General features: G+C 33.0%; 1 protein-coding gene across 1 annotated transcript in view; it reads right to left on the reverse strand.

Annotated features, from left to right (window-relative positions):
* Positions 1–18,537, reverse strand: part of LOC105626026 — an 82,984-nt gene that overhangs the window by 26,343 nt on the left and 38,104 nt on the right. Inside the window, exons 2-7 of the mRNA XM_012207339.1 lie at positions 17,514–17,831; positions 15,076–15,180; positions 14,194–14,259; positions 5,251–5,454; positions 1,582–1,809; positions 974–1,034 (exon numbers count right to left, since the gene is read on the reverse strand). Coding sequence (XP_012062729.1) covers positions 974–1,034; positions 1,582–1,809; positions 5,251–5,454; positions 14,194–14,259; positions 15,076–15,180; positions 17,514–17,831 — 982 coding nt within the window. The remainder of the gene's footprint in view (positions 1–973; positions 1,035–1,581; positions 1,810–5,250; positions 5,455–14,193; positions 14,260–15,075; positions 15,181–17,513; positions 17,832–18,537) is intronic.

The following is an 18,537-nucleotide window of genomic DNA, read 5'->3' on the forward strand; positions in this document are numbered from 1 at the left end:
ATATCAATTGTCCGGATATACACAGCTTAATACCATGAATGTCATGCGGTCATTAATGCATAGATACTTAGCGGGATCATATCACTTGTAAAAATTGGAGCAATATGTGCAATATCGATAACAGAGAAATTGGTATCTCTATATCAAAGCAAGAGACGAATAATCTTGTTTCAAGATACGTAGCGATCACATAGCGTATATAAAACGATTTTTGAAAAGAAGATTACGTTTTCTGTTCGAAAGGACATGTACTATGTGACGCATGCACATACGAATTCGCAATAGTGACAGACCGAGATAGACTTAAAGCACAGCGTGGAAATGCTCGTAAACAAAACGCATTAACGGAATGCTAGATGCGCAGTTCATAATAGAAAACTCATAAATTGGATTATACGCGCGTCCATGCATCAGTTGTCCTCGGCATAGAATACGCGATATGCCGCATCGTTAGAATCACGCCATTGTCTGTGCTAATTGTATCGTTTCATCATGTACCCTGGTGTAAGCTCTTGCTGTTCATTGTACGTTTAACGCCGTTATTGACATTCGGGCAGAGCGGATGAAGCGTAAAGTTCAGAAAGTACAGCGAAATGTACTACGGGTCATCATTGAAGTTTCGATTCGCGTCAACAAATGGTTTATCGTATCAAAACTTGCTAACCGATAATTTCCTGATCCCTTAATTCGCGTCGATTGATTTATTAAATTCGAGAACTCTACTCGGAAAGAACAATTTTAAAGATAACTTTGTTGGATCACCAAAATAATTATGTAGGATATTCAAGCTGGTTACTAGAATGTCAAAATTTTATGCAGCATTGCTTATCATACTTGAGATTCTGACGTAATTATTTTGATGACCAACAAAATTATTTTCTGATCTGTATTTTATAGTATTTTATAGTTTAATTTTTAAGTATTTCAACAAAGTCTTTTATCTTTATTTTTTAAAAACACATATAAAGCTTACCATGCATCTGATAAAACGCTGTGATGCCAACGCGATCTGCATCGTCGAAGGAAACCGGACCCTATAAACACAATGACAATAAATATGAATGTATGAAAATACAATTAAAATGACGGGGTGTCATAAAATATAAAAGACAATTACGTTTATTATTGAAAAGTAAATCGAATTACGTATTCATTGTAAGTCAGTTATAAATAAATTAACATCGTTATATTGATATTCATGTCAGTTAAAGGATTTTTTCTAAAAATTCATCGCTTTTAAAGAAATAGAAAGCTAAAATAGTCACGATCTATAACTAATCTTGATTTTAAATTTAGCCCGTGTTCTTCAGCTTAACATTCGTTAAAAGTTCTTCATCTTCGATTATTATTTTAAACTTTAAAAATCGCTTGATATTTCTCTTATGAGAAACTTAGCACTGAGTTAATAAAAGAGGACCTACAAATAAAAGAACATAGAATGTCTCGTATATACTTATGGGACTTATGTGAGGCAATTTTGTTCACCTTTCCTGCAACGTTCTTCAAGTTTCGTGGACGTTCAAACATATGTAATAAACGGCCTCTCTTTCCATCTTTTATTTATTCTTTGGCTGTACTCACCGAAACTCCGATAAAGCGCAGATCCTTAAGCTGCTTCAATAAAAGCTTGGTGAGGTCCTTCCTCGTGTGAGCGTACTGCGCCATACTCTCGTTTCGTCGATTTAGAAGGACTTCAGTTTTTGCGAGGGCGAGTGCCATGGCCCATACGGCATCATAGGTTTGACCCGCGAATTTCGAGTGCGTTACGACGCCTATATTATTCAGCTCCGAAGTAAATTTCTTGCTGGTCTGCAAAATGAATGGAATCGATGCATAAAGCGTTGTCGGACGGCTCGCAAAACATTTCGCGCAGTCGTATAATTAAAAAAGAAAAAGTAGAAGAGACGGAATCGACTGACGAGCGAGCGTTAATTTAATTTGTCGTTTACATCAACAACGCGTGTATTCCATTCGATAAAAAGCGTGTTGCAAACGTAAAGAAAAAAATATGTTGTCGGTTGTTAATTTAAAATTTCAATAACATCGATATCTGCAGGATATTTACAAAGAGGAAAAACGAAAGAATTTTAATTTTTAATAATGTTATCTTTATTTGAAGCGACGAAGCGCATCGTAAGCCGGATTAGTGAGAATGTCGCAGTACGATATTTATCGGAATAAATTTGCGTGGCAAGTAACAAGGATAGCGAAAACTCTTATTCGTCGAACTTGCCGCAGCAAATCTGATTAACGATTATGAATCATATTTTATTATAGATTAGCACACAGTAAGCACTCTTAAGCTTTTCTATATACCGCATTAAACTTACTAGAAAACTTATTAGAAACCAGTCGAATTACTATTTCCGTAATATCCGTTGAAATGTCACGTGGTGTGTTCTTACATTCATAATTTTACATTCATAATTTTCAGAAGTTAGAGAATTTACGCACTGTATGAAAGAGAAAATAGTATGTCGAATCTTTCCCTTTATGTTCCGCATACTCGAGATTTTTTTCCAGCGGTTTAATTTTCGGAACGCATATCTCCTTTTAACTCGTAGGCTGAAAAATTAGAACAATTCATTCTTGAAAGAATGTTAAACTTATAATTCTTTTATACATTACTAACTAACGTTGAATATATTAGAACATTATATTGAACACACAATTTATATATTATTATTAATGATACTTTTAATTAGATTACGGACTCAAATATACATTTTGCATTGCACTTTGAACTTTTCACCAATTTAAATGTAGTTTACCCATGTAGTTTACCTATTTCTAGATTGAGGACACGGAATAAACACGTGAATGGATTAAATGATTCAAATAATGGAGGACTATAATATATCGATCGTGTATTTCTAATGATAATTTTTGTATTTTTCGCAAAATTGCGTTTAATATAATTAATATTGTAATAAATGTTGAGACAGTGGATATCATTTTTTAAACTTTTTAATACTTTTATCGGAGATAGATGATCTTATATTCATTAAAAGTGATATAGTTTTAGCTTTCCAATAAGATCAAGAACATCTTGTTACATCTTTTCTACAAAGATATTGATAATTATTGACATATGATTTTGATATAATGAAGATAGCAAGTTTTTCTCGATATATTGTTTCAAAGCACTTGTATTACACATGTTTTTTCATCTGTTTGTTTTTAGAAACGTGTTTGTTTTGCACTTATTAAATTACATTTTAAAAAAACGTGCAGCGTTCTTTCATGATAACTAATAAACTTTCTGGTGATAAAAGGTTTTTATTGTTTATTTAATATTATTATATTATGTGATGTCTATCCAAAAAGACGCTTCCTCACATATGCTTATTTAGCATTATAAAAATTATTACTGCATATAAAAAATCGTTTTTTTTTATCACTCGGTCGTGTGGAGAAATTATTCCGATATGCGGCGAAATTATTCATGTTGATATCGCGGGAGGAAACGTGTCCCAGAACATACTCGGGACAGATATCTATATTGGAACCATGTTCGGGGAAGACATCGGTCGGATGTGAAAAGTGCGATGTGTATAATCCACATACGGCGCGCGTCGCAACGCTATTTTTGTGATTTGTTATTTTCGAGAGTGCTCAAAATCGATGATGACTTTTGACACGAATGTCGATTGCGGTGGCTCGTCGGTTGTCATTAGGTTGATTACTCGCTTCTGAAAGGTGCGAAAAAAACGTTACGACCTAGTCGATTTTTTTTTCAGTTTGACGTTTTATTACGCGAGCCTTTAATGGAACAGAATGGAAGACCCGTCTATGGCAGGGCAAGACCTCCAACTTTCTTCGTTGCATACTCTAATTTCCGCTCATAGGACTTCATTTATTAAGCGCTAGGGGTTATAGCAACAACCAGCTAGGCGTTATTATTGCAACGGCTCTGCGACTAAGCTTTCTCACATCTTCGCCTTCGCCTTTATGATACGCGGAAATCTGCAATTATCACTGCCGTTAACAGTAATGATGTAAAACGATCGTTATCTATTTTTCTTTTATTAAATTTATTGCCTCATAAACGCGAAATGCTGTAAATGTAATTGTTGCTCAGGACAAAACTTGTCGAAGAATACATATAAATCAAAGGAAGCAGCTGGAAACTTGGAAAATCGTATAATATATTGTTGAAATTAGTTTACGACAATATTGACAATCCAATATAATGCAGTTTATTTATTAGCTATTAAGGGAGAAAATCGGTTGGTTAAATTATACAAACAGATGGTTAAATTATACTTCCATTAATTTCTTAATAAACTATTTTTTTTTAAGTAACAGAAGTGACGCAAGCATTGCTTTAGTACTGCCAATTTTGTTTTATCTTCGAATCGTCCATTTACGAGTGATATTCAGAACTAATTTTGTTTGATATAAGTTTTTGTGCGGTCTATCTAAGGCATGCCAATTTTAGCTCCTGAGCCAAAACGCAAAGCCATTGACGCAAAAATTCAATATAAATAAGATTTCGGAGATTACAAAGTATTAATAAGCGGCGCTCAGATGTGTATCAGCACTTTACAGTCCCCGAAATCTTATCCTTATTAATTTTTTTTTGCATGGATGACTTTGCGTTTTGGCTTCGGAACAAAAATTGGCCAGGCCTGAGGTGTAATTAGCACAAAGCAAATAATTGAAGCTTAGTATTACAGGATTATAATTAATATTTAAACTCTTTTTGAATACAGCATCAAATTAACGAAATATAATATTGTTGGATTATGTTGTTAAATTTGTCAAAAAGTACAGAGAATTAGGTAAATTATACTTTTTATATTGTACTTACATTTAAGATAACATATTAAAATTGAATAATGTTTTATAATTGTTATTATATTTTAATGTTTATATAAAGAAATATATTTGTATTAAGTCTCTCTAAAAACTTATTCATAAATATTATTTATTAGGTTTTGAGAAAATTTATATCTTTTTTTGTAAAAATTCATAATTGTTTATTTTAAAAGTGCGATTTAGAAACCCAATGGTATAATTTAAAGACCCAATTTCCAAATGGTATCAAAATTTTTGGTAAAAAAATTTACTCTTTTCTAAAAGAAATATGATTTAAATAATATTTCAATCTTTATTTTTGTAAAACTGATGTTTTTTTTATATTACTAATGAACCAAAAATTGAGATATAAGGAAAGAAATATCTAATCTCTTGCGACTTTTCCCCTTGTTATAATAAGAAAGATGTAAACGGGCAGAAATAACATACCAGTCCCGAGGCGCTGGTCTCATTTCCTACAACCGTAGCGTGGCTCTTGACGATGATTAAACCATCCAGAGTCTGTGACAGCTGAGAAGGCGAACACTCTCCGACGTCGACTTTCCACCAATTGCCCGTTATCCCTAAGGAGTCGATGGTTTCACCTGGCAAAATCCACGCGTAATCGCCGCCGTGCATCCCGAGTTTCCAGGCCTGCAACGAAGGGAAGACATAAATTATGAAAGATTCGTTTCAATCGCAATTCTTGAATAAACACCAGTGATGTTTGCTATTTATCACGATATAGATGAATACGCCGGAACTTGGGCATGAGATTAAACACGGAGCTGCAAAAGAACATTGTCCCGGTTCATCGTATTTGCGCGAATAATAGGCACGAACGCACAATGCATTGCGATAACGCTGCCACATTATCGGGATCGATGACTGACATGATTGCATCGTCAAGGCAGCCCTGAACGATGCGACGTGATATACGCGACGGGTTGCGAACGTATTCGTTTCGCTTATCGATCGGTTTACTTCTCTGATTTGTCGAAGGACAGGAGCTTACGGGATTACGTTCGTGATCGCGTTCGGTCGAATCTTAAAATCTCAACCACAGGATTGGATAAGTTTTTTTTTAAACTAAATTAAGTTAAAGTTAATGGCTTATAAAAGTTGAATGACAAAAACTAATTCAATTAAAGTCACGTTAAACTTCAATTAATTTAAGTTAAATAAAAAGTTAATTTTGCAAAACATAATTTTTATTAAATCAGGGTAGCGAGCATGTAACTTTTTCTTTAAAACGGAAACATGAAAATTTTTATGTATATGTATTTATGTACATATACACACACATACAAAAATGTTTACTTTTTACATTTCCATCTTAAGAAAAAAGTTTATATGATGGTTACCCAGAATATTCAAATTTTTATTAAAATCAGTTTACTTTAAACAACAAAACAATTACAATATAGATCACTAGATTAATTTAATATTTTATTTGTAAATTATATGGAATATAACAAAGATATTTTTTGCACAATAAAAATCCGATCTTTTAGTATTATGTTACATAGATATTTTCATATTTTGAAAGTTATATTATAAAAAAAAATAAAATGTAATTTTTAAAAATTAAGTATCTTGTTAAAATTAAGTATCTAAGTATCTTGTATTCCTCCTCGTGCTGGCTATATCTGCACGTTCTTGGAAAATTAGATGTAAATAAAAATTTTTTATTCTTTTTTTATTGCTTATTAGAGATAAAATCAGAATGGCATAACGCAATAGCATTAATAGCATTCCCTAAATACAGATCCTATGTTCATCTTTGGGCAGCGTCCTTTACACGTTGAATTGTTTTTAAACTAATTTTCTAATATTTAAGATTTTATAAAAAATATTATATATATAGGTATTTAAAGAAAAGAAAAACTTTAACTTAAAAAAAAAAATTAATAAATTAAGGTTAAAAAGTATAAAGGTTTAAAAATATAATAAGTTAAAAATTAATTAATTTGAAATTAACTAAATCAATTTATTAAAAGTTATTAACTTTTTAATTTTTTATTTAATTTTTAAAAGTTATTAACTTATTAAAATAGTTACTTATTAAAATAGTATTCAATCTTGCTCAACCATGATGAGATCTTCATTGGGAAGTCGGTGACGGTGATTGCGGAGTCGAGAAGAAATTATTTATGACGATCGCGTAACGAGGCTGTTTTGTATAATAAAAGAAGATGAGAGTAAAAGGATTATTCGCAAATATAGAATATATGTCTTCTTCATCTTCTTGTTATCTTTACTATTGATTATCTCTCTTATCATAATTTCGTCTTCCGCTCCGGAATTCTGTTTCCGCTCTTTTAGTTTTATTAGCTTTGCTAGATGTGGTACTTTAAGCATTGTAATATATATCTGCCTAAGACATTTTGTATCATGTTCTCTGGTCAAGTTAGCGGATGAAGTAGGTCGTCGTTATGAAATTGTACTTTGAGAACACTTCGTGGCCTTTCGGAACTTTTATGCTCTCTGAGATATAATCAATTAATTTCTTCCGAGAGAGATGAGATTATAATGAGTTTGTAAACGCGAAATAAATGTATGCTACAAACGTAACTATGATTTATGTAACATTCATTATGCTATTTGAAAAAGTTTAACAGTAAAGTTTTTATTTAAATTTGGATAATCTCAGTTACGCTTAATTTCTTAATAATTTTAATCAAATCCGTTTTGAATTACTATCTACATGTATAATTTAAAAACTTTTCGTTAAACTCTTTAAATAATCTTTCCATTAAAAAAAGTTTTTAATTATTGACATTTTGTTTAATGTTTCAATTACTGATATTTCATTTATTAAATAATAAATGAAATAACAGAAATCATATAAAATGCTATATAAATTTATCTGCAAAATTTAAATATGAGGTAAATATTATGAAATATCAATTAAAATATTCCATTTGATTACTGTATCTTGTATTTGTATAAGGAATTTATAAATTCTGGCATCATCTGAAACCATATGTTAGTGTAATATAAAAATATATGTTATTTTTACTAATAGTATACGCAGGTATTTTGTTGCGAGAAAATGATACACACGTTATACGAGAACACGATGTGCCAAGATTGTCAAGAGTAAAGAGCGTATCAGTTCTTAGAGACTCTAAGAGGAAACGTCTGGAAAGTATCGAGCATTCTCGTAAATCAGGTTGCCGCGTTTCTTTACAAGAGCACAACGGCTAGTGCACTAAAAGTGGTAATAAAAAGTTGTTACCCAGTGTACAAAAGGCCAGCACATGGTAGCACAGTTAATGGCTGGAATTATTTGTGGTCCGGCACAGAGACCCGAAGGTGGGAAGAGTAAGTGGCACGTTTCCGCTTTACTCAACGTATGGCTTTTCGATAACGTTAATAAGGTGATCTTCGCGACGGAGATAGGGAAGGAGATAGGGAACTTACATGCTTAAAAACGATCATTATTGAACGACGAGGTTTTTATGCAATTCTCCTCACGGCGAACATTCCACTCGTTCCTAATAATTGAACGAGCATAATCCGAGTTCTTAATTTAACCGCATCAGTTATTTAGTGACAGAGCGCCTAGCGGATGATGGCACGTGTAGAGATATACTGTTCCTCGAAATGATCGATTCTTCCACGTGTGCGTCAACGTCGCGATTTTGATTTACATTATTATCCATTAATTTCTGAGGCAATTTGTCACTCAATACAGAATAATAGAGATTTGCGGTCCGGTCATAATTCGACATGCTCTCCGCATCGCCATCGGCTTATCCTATTCTCCATGATTGACCAATAGATTGAAGATTTGTCCATTTTATCGAAAAATCGTGCGTTCGTTATGTACGCGTCATCAGCGAATATCGGACGGAGGGCGTAAAAAAAGAAGAAAATAGGATTAAAATCGTGCTTGTGGAACGTTCATATATTGTTTCAGGAGAAAATTCTCGTAGAAAATACGAACACGCAGTACGTTTATATTATATACGTAAAGGTCGCGTTATTTTTCTGTAAAAGAGCATTATTTTTTATTATTATATATGATCAACTGGCCATTGCATTATCATAAAAGATTTATAGTAAAGGTTGCACATTTCATACAAATTTTTTATATTTCACGCAGCTTTTGCATTATTGCATTTATGAGAGAATCAATAATTATGATTTAAATAAGGTATTTAATATATTATTATTACATAGTATATCGATACAATATACACTTACATAATGCGATCCATTAAATAAATGTTGTGTAACCACTGAGAGAAAGTATCATAATTACTTTAAAATTATAAATTGTGGCTACATATATTATAAAAGTACGAAGATATACAAGTAAATTCAAAAGCAAAATTTCAAGTTTTATGTACTTTTAACTGCTACAAGAAAATATAAGAAAATATCAGACGGTACTTTTTTTTAAAAGGAATCCGCTGCTGCACGTCATCATGTCTACAACGACCTATAAGAGCATGAAGGAACAATCTTTGGTCCGTTCAAAATGATTTTATCAATCGGTATACACCCTTATAGAAATTTAATTTAGTACTGACAAGTTAATCAATGATATTGAATATTAAAAGTACTAAGTAAATAGTATTTTTGGTCAGAATTAATATTAAATTTCTATAAAGACAATATATTGATCTTTTTCGTATTATACTTTTTTCTCATTTTATTGTATTCTACTGCGTGTTGATGGAATGTGTGAAAGAAACGGACAATACCTGTCCCTCTAGTAAATGGTGCAAGCGCGATCTACGAATATTAAAGGTTATGAAAACGTAATGACCGATTGAATGATCGGTTGAAGGAAAGCATGGTTCGATACCGATCTAATATGATCGTTCCATGAACTATCAGCATTATTGAATCGTCAGTATGTTCATCCAAGATGTCATCCCTTTACGAAGGTTGTCTCTTGTATATCCGGAAATTTATTTTCACGCGTCATTTACGTAATTGACCCACATTGAGGAATATTCAGAATCATGTCCAGGGATCTCTAGGGAAACACGTTCGACGCATCGATCGCAGATATGAATATCCTTAATGCGATATTAATATTGGATGTCTCGCGCGTAATTTTGACGTTCCAGAAAGGGTGATACAAAGAATACTTATACAATTTGAAATAGCCTCTGCATACGACGGTAGAAATTTTGAGGTACGATCATGACAAGCGAAAAGAAATATGTATGTGCGGACGTTTAAAGGTGTCATGCGTTTCATGTAAGATGTCATGTATGTTACGTGCTGGCTCGAGTTAACTTGTAAGGCAAACCGATACATACACTTCAATGCAAACGTGCTATACCGGACACTGACGTGGGCACACATGATCGTATTGTAACACAATGGCCTGTCCTTCAGCTGCGTACAACAGAGAGTATGTGATGTCTGCTAAATGAGAATGAGAGTCTCCGTGACTTACAATAGCGCAAGTGAGAACATTTATATATGCATTAGCCGAATCATTTTAAATGAAATATCTCGCGATTTTGAATTAAATGATTTTGAATGAGATGAAAACGTATCTCATTATTTTTTATGGATAAACATACTTCATGTTTTAATGAAGTAATCGAAAGTAATGAAGAATTCGAAATCGTGTAAGTTGTTATTTCATATATATTTGATATAATTTTATTTAAAAAACTAATTTTTCAAATATTTTTTGCTCTTCTAAATAACGCTTTTTTATCGGGAGAGAATAATGGTGTTAAAAATGATGCCTATATCATCGTTAAAATGGAAAAAGTTTCGAATTTTTCGAAATATATGAGTTAATCTTGCACGGGAATACAGCTGTGAAAACATTGTGTGCATACCTGTGAAATGAACCGTAAAATTCTGGAGCACTAAACAGCACGATTTAAAGCATCACGCGCAAATGGGTTGGCAAAGGAAGAGAGATAGAATGGGGAAAATGGGGAGACTTATTGCAACCTTGCTAATTTGTGGCAAGGATACGAGTAGCACGTATATTCCGGAACGCAACGAACCGACTGCAATTTCAACTCAATGCTTACAGTGATGTATGTATAGAAATAGGATAACCGGAAATTAAATTTAATATGAAAACGATACAGTACGCTGGCTATCTTCCCCGAAGATATTTTGTTAATGAAATTTATGTTATTCTCTTTATTTTTTATGTCTATGTATGATCTAAATTAATCTCACAAAATGGCAATTACGCGTTCGTAATGAAAATAGAGTGAAGATAGAAATTATTTATCGTCCGATATTGATGGAGGATTCAACGAGGGACGACAGAAAATGCCTGATATAAAGTATTTATCAATGTTTTATATCTGGTACTTTCTGCTATTCAAACCCACTTCACTTGTAACAAAAAGATTTATCAGTAGGGGACTGGTTTTATATCAGACATATTTCTCTTCTTCAATTTCCTATTTTTTCACAGAAACAGAATGCCGATGTTTTGCGTTACGTATGATATAGTTTTATTCTACGAGTTTTTGCCATTAATTTCTTAATTAACTTTCATGTTGAAAACTAAAACAAATTGTCGTCGTTCTGTTATGTGTTTCCGACGAGATTTGTAGCTGCGCCGAGTTGCACATTATATAAACAAGAAATTGTAATTATAAAGAGTTCGCAAGAAGTGATTATTATGTACACACAACACAAAGAATTGTGCTCGTCTATGAAATTTCCACCATTTCCTTATTGCTTGCTAAGTAGTGATAGCAACTTACGGAATTCTTATTCGCTCTACTAAAATTAAAACAATCTCTTAGTATTCCATATTTCATATTTATACAGCATTTACACTTTTCGCAATTTAATAACAACTTAACACGCACACACATACACATATATATAGAATAACTATTTCAAAATTTTTACACGCAGAATGCAAATCTAATTGTTAACATTGATTTTCTTTGTGATAACTTGGATAACGATTTCGGTATGGATAATATAGCGTGACCTAAAATGCAAGGGTTTTCTCTCAATTGATAATATAAATCCATTCGTTTGCTTACGTATATTCCAGTGTCTAATCTGCATGTTCATCAGTTTATCACTATGCGAGCTTGATGTGTACTTCAAAATTCGCACAACAAACAAGATTCCGAAAGCTTCTGCGGTCGGTTCGGCCTCAATTTACAAAGGGAGAGTGTAAACTTCGTGTCCTACTTTGGTATCACGTGCTTGTATTTACACGATATTACTGACTTGATGAATATCTGTCTGATTATCTGATACGTTTGATATTTTCTTTCTATATACTTTCTATATATTTCTTTCTTTCTATATTTTCTTTATACATACGTAACAGCAAAGCTTTAACATTAAAATCGAGTTTAAATTAACCCAATCGTGATTCAAGATAAATCTAACTTTTTGCGAGGGAGAGTTGTCACCATAAAAGTAAAATTGCTTGTAATTAATCATAGTTAGTTCATAAAAAGTCATAAAAAAATATATATATAACTCCACGTGCAAATCTAAATTAACTAAAAAAGAAGAACTATCAGATGAGTAAAAAAAATGGCACAACTGTGGTTCTAGTGTCAATTTAACAAGCAATAGGAAAAAGAATTGCTATATTACGTATTAATACGGGGATATATATACTCTCTAAAACTTTTACAGTGAATCTCACTCTGAAGAATGAAATCTCGTTCTTAAAAATAGAAAATTCATCTACTCTTTTTTCAAATTGGCTCGATTTTCATTCTTAAAGATGAGATTCCTCTCCAAAGAATTCGAAGAATATTCATATAAAAATCAAGAAACTTGGTACTTTATAAGCTCGATGGTAAGTGTACACGGAAAAAAAGATCAGCTGCCACACAAAAATTTAAAAGTTAAAAATTAGGTTTGGCAACTAATTCAGTAGCTATTATATGAACACCTAATGTCGTGTCTGCGAGGTCTAATTCTCATTAACTGTGAGACCTAAATATTATCATTGTAACAGACAAGCATTTTGCTATCATATCGATGTATTGATCATTGCAGCAAACGTTTTCTATGTAGCAGACAATTTGGTAGCAAGTACAGTTTCAGCAAACCATATTTAGCTGTGGTAGAAACAATTTTCTTTTACACGGACATATTCGATAATTATGACAATTAACTTCATATTGCTAAATAAATCGATCTGTAATAGACATGCATACTTTGCTATCACCTCTTTATATTAACTACAGTAAATCCTCTGTAAATATTAGCAAATTTCATAGCTGTACCAGCTAATATAATTTCAGTTAATCAGAATTAGCTGTAGCCAAAAACATTTTCTTTTTCGTATATAGAGTCTCGTTGAAAATTTTATAACGTCATGAAATGTAGCATAAAAATGTTTCGGATTTTTTTCATCTCAGTTTTGTAAGCGTTTGTGAAGAAATATCACTATTGCACCGCTTCTATGTTCGCAAGCGCTCGCAAAATCCGAAAACACTGCAAGGGATTGGCAGAATGCTTTCCTCTTGTGAAATTCGAAAGGTATTGTTGATTTACATTGATAGAAATGAGTATGGGAATGAATCCTTATCATTAAGTAGACATGATAAAATTTGATTTGTATAATAATTGTGCATTACTTTTCCATAAAATATATTGTGCTGTTTTTATAATACTTGACATGAAAGCATTTCCAATTTCCGTGTTCAATAACGCGCTGAATGATCAAACGAGTCCGAGTGGACATGTATATTTATCTCTTACGGTTTGTCAGATTGTGTAATTTAAATGTCAGTACATCGTTATCAGATTTTAAGAGAATTTCATTTGGGAGTAGTAGAACGTATTTTGAAAGAGAAAATTTTATTCTATATGTATCTTTAGCAACAGGAATTATAAAAGAGATAAAGTAGATAACGTTGCTACGAGATAATTAATCGAGATAATTGGTAATGACATTTAAAAGTATGAGCGCTGTGAAAGTTAAACTTTTAAACGAATTTTACAGTCATGGAGCATGCAACAAAACGCGTGAATTTCTTACAAATAAAACAAGATCAGGGTTTATCTGTTTACGTTCTCTCGCGTTTCTTCTACTTTGGCAAAAACTGCTACTGTTCTAAACTCGAACCGGCAAACGTGGAACAACCACAAAATTGTTTCTTCTTGTTAGCAAGGGTTTTCAACTGAACCGGTGGGAGTTTCAAAAATGAATGAGTAGTTGAAACGGCGACCTAACTTTGTTGAAATTACACGGACTGTAATGGGAGTTATTAAAAGCGTCATTAATTAGTCCATAAGGATGTGGTCGTAGCTGTTCTTTATCACGGCGGTAGGTACTCGCGAAAAATGGCTGCAAGTTTTATCCCCCTTATTTGAACAAAGCTTATTTTATGATAATTACAAAAATGTCTAAAAATAATTTCTCATTGAGATTTAAATTTGCTTTTTCTCGTAACTCACCTCACAGAAGACACGTTGCGCCAATTGCGGTGAAAAACTTCCAATAATGATCCTAGTGTCCAATTCCTGGAATGGCGATACGTGTATCTTTTATTAAAAAAGGTTTCCATTTGACGAAGCATCACTAATACATATAAAATGCGATAAATGATACTAATGAAGCAAAAGAGATAGTGATGATTACGAGTTGAAAATTTTATCGCGTCGCCATTCACATTAATCTAAATTTAATTTTTATACCAAGCTTTTTGCTAAATATTAACAAACGACATTTTCCCAGTTATCTTTAAGGTACGTCCGAATCATTTGATCAGATAATGAGTTAATTCGCACACATCGTACGCTGCAAGTATAATCCCGATGCATCTACATTGCGCTTCCAATCGATTGACGTTCATTTCATGAAAACGGACTTCGAATTTCAAAGCAAGCGAATTACGTGAAAAACGAAAGATTTTCGCATCATCAAGTGAAGTTGGTTGATTGATCGAATTGATCAGTTCGATTTAATTGCACCAAATGATCGCTACAAGCTCTCATAAAGACGGACGAACACTCTACTAAATTTCTTAAAAAAGTGAAATCTCACTCCAAAAGAATGAAAATGCAACCATCCTAGAAAAAGTGAAGTGATATTTCACTTCTTAAAAAAAGTGACGCTCTTCTCTTTTTAGAATGAAATCTCACTTTCTTTGGAGTGAGATTTCACTCCTTTGAAGTGAACTCTAAAAAGAAAATTGTCACTCTTTTTCAAGAAGTGAAATATTTTCATTTTTTTTTTAAGAGTGATTGTATTTTCGCTTTCTTGGAAAGAAGATTTCACTATAAGAAATTTAGAATGAAGGTGAGAAAACAAGTTGACATTTAAGCGCGACTTTTTACCTTTAAGGTTCGTAGCTGTTCCTTGTAATCGTTCTCGGCGAATGTGATAGTTGCGGTGCACGTGATATTCGCCTGTTCCAGTTCCGTGACCAGATCATTCACTGCCTGGAACAGAGACGCGTCATACGTGCGACGTGTGGAAGTGCGCGCTGGGGAGCCAAGCGTAACGGCGGCAGCGAGAAATGGCAATGTGCCGTTCGTTTGTCTCCCGTTCTATTTGCGCAAAACAAGAATCGCGTATGTCACCCTTACAAATACGCGTCGTACGTCATGGTGACGCGACAGAAGTTCCGTTATCCAAAAAGGATTGCCTCCGCGCCGCGTAGTTACATTCGTTCCGCGGCCGGTTTCTTCTCGGTAAGCGCGTCGCTTACGTCACGTAATTTTATTGGTGACATTCACAATTCTCTTATCATTACAGTACATGCTTCACGATGGAGCGAACCGCAGGAATACGGTGTTTCCCGAATCGCTCGTACGTGTGCGCGTTCGGATATGAGCGTTTATTTTGAAAGTGGTTTAAGCTAGTTTGGGAACAATATGAATTTTAACGAGACGCGGATGTAAACTGACACGTCGATTTCCGCAGAATTTCCGCAAACGCTTTTACATCAATTTCGAGATAGATGACATACGTTGCTCGCGCTTTATTAGAAATTTATCGAATCAAACTTCTTTTCAAAGAGGGAATTCAATTTTTAAATTGTGAATGAATATATCGGGGAAAAAAATAAATACAGGATGTCCTAAAACTGACGTTGAACATATTTTAAAGACAGATTCTTTGTGATGTTTTAAAAGATCTGTGAAAATGTCGAGGTATGATGATTTTTAAATAGAAAGAATTTCAAAATTATTTATGAGGGCTAGAATTTTATGCGCTCAGATACAAATCAGTGCAGTAAAAGTACTAAATTTTGTTATTGTCAAAGGCATGAAAAGTTTGAAGAAACATGTTCACATCCCTGAATGCGCGAAATTCTAGTTCTGTCAGTAATTTCTAAACTCTACCCATTTAAAAAATTCTATCATTGGAGCCTCGTTATTTTCGTTATTAAAATCTTTTTCGTTATTAAAATCTTTTGTCTTAAAATGTTAAAAAAAGAATCTATCTTTAAAACATTTATTGTTTTAATTTTGGGTCAATGTAAGATAAAAATGGAGTAATTTAGATGGATTAACAGAAATTTTTTAATTGTATAGAACAAGGTCGTGTAGTGTATTCAATAAAACATACAAAACATACTATTTGATGCAATAATGTATGTATTTGTATGTTCGATTGAATACACTGTGCAACTTCAATACGATTTGAAAAAATTTCTGTTGACCTATATTCAAATTACTTCGCTTTATCCTAACTTTTCTTACTCGCACAACAGTAAAAAGAATTATATTGTTACATAAATTGTCAGTTTATTGTTTTGCCTTGCTTGTTTCGAAATCCTGATATTGCGACGACCCCTTGGGTCCATTCGTCACATATATATATATATATTCCTAGACTATATTAAAACCGGATGTGACGTGTGGTAGCTTCCGTTACCAGTGTAGCGACGGAAATTGACCGAGAATTAACCGAAACGTGATACCGAACGGGCGGCGCTCTAGTTAACTACGCGTGAGTACAAATCGAAAGTTAATTAAAGCCGACATAACGGGAACTTCATTGTATAGCTCGCACGTCACGCCGGGCATAAACGAACTTCCGCGGTGTAGTTTGCAATTAAACACGCGGTTACGTAAAGCGAGACAGAGACAAATATAAACGATGGAAAATGTCCTCGCGACCGTGTTATCGCATACATTTCCTCCGTGTTTCGGATTCCACTTCATCTGATCTCGATATTACGGTAAAAGCAGTGATTGCAGGAAATATTGGATTTATAAGTGGATATTTTTTGGTGCAAATTTCAATTGCGATTAACGTCAACTGCAATTTGAATACCACGCGTTCTTTATGAAAGAGTCGATTTCCAATCCATTATCAAACATAATTTTTCAAATAATCTCTGTGAATTTCGATAATATTCATATTCGCATTCATTTCATACTCCATTTATTCGAGAGAATGTGAAATTAGAAAATTGTATCATTTAAATAGGCGTGTAAATTCTACGCTTACATTTCTACGCTTATATTTTCGCATTACGCATTATGCAATTTGTATGAAAAGAGCGATCCCAAATTTAGCTCATTTTAGCATTGTAGCTCTCGAATTTCAAATTGAACTGTATACCAATAATGTTATATAGTAGCACATTAATCTGAGAAAAAATTTTAATAAAATACTTTGAATACAATCTCGAAGAAAAATTGCATAACACCCATCAATATTGCGATCAAATTATTTCCGGTGCGGACTATTAAAGTGACAGGAAGTCGCTTCAATAAATTCGCAAAGTCGATTTGCGCGACGTTCCTTACGACCTACTTACCAAGGAGTACATGTCGCCTGTTTGCGAAAGCGCGGTGACGGTGTCCCATCCAAAGTGTTTGATCAATGCTATCCTGGCTGGATTGTGACTCGAATCCGGTGCAACGGTTCGCAAAAATAGGGGGAACTCGTTGGAATCTGAGAGTGCTGGTGCCGTCGAGCCAAATGATACCTGGATCACGTTCCAATAAGGAACAATTTTGGCCAGAGTCTCGGTGACTTCGGAACAAGCTGTACCGAGCAGGAACGGCATCAAGTGTTTCTTCCTCGTTGAATACAACGCGTGAAAGAATCTGTCCACAGCCACTCCAGAATCGCACTAAAAGTAAAGGATCGTTCAAATTTCGATATGAACATTTTAAACTAATCGCGTTATATAATATTCAATAACTCATTATATAAAATACATGTCTCGAAATTAAAAAGAAAGAATTCATCGTTGGAGAACGCAATAAATATTGTAATAAAAATATATATTGTACGCTGAAAACAAATTTACTATTTAATTTAAATCTTAATACACATTTCCTTCAATAATTTGACATCTACAGGAAAATAAACATATAATATATTCAATAAAAAAAAATAATTACGTAAATGAAATTAATTTTTGTACCGAAAATTTATTTATATACATGTAATAAATATTAAAGTAGTAGCATTCAAATAAATATTTATTAACATTTAGTACATTTTTTAAGTGTATTAATTATTAATTCTTAGAATAATATATTGTAAATTATATATTGTGTGAAGTAAATTATATATTGATATTGAAAACTTCTACGTTCAAATTGAATTCAAAACCTGTTAAAAACAGCTTATAGAATCAATGTCAACGAAATATTGATAACGATAAAGTTTATCACTCGAACATGATGATCGATTGCAAACGATATAATTATCATTGCGAAAAAAGCGTCTCACATTGTTTGAGCTGCGAATGGTATTGTATTTCTAAAATAAGCGAGAAGAAGACTCAACCCGTTATAACGAGCAATTTATTTAAAGCGAGTAGAGACCGG

Source organism: Atta cephalotes (assembly GCF_000143395.1).
Source record: "Atta cephalotes unplaced genomic scaffold scaffold00004, whole genome shotgun sequence".
Taxonomy (NCBI): Eukaryota; Metazoa; Arthropoda; class Insecta; order Hymenoptera; family Formicidae; genus Atta; species Atta cephalotes.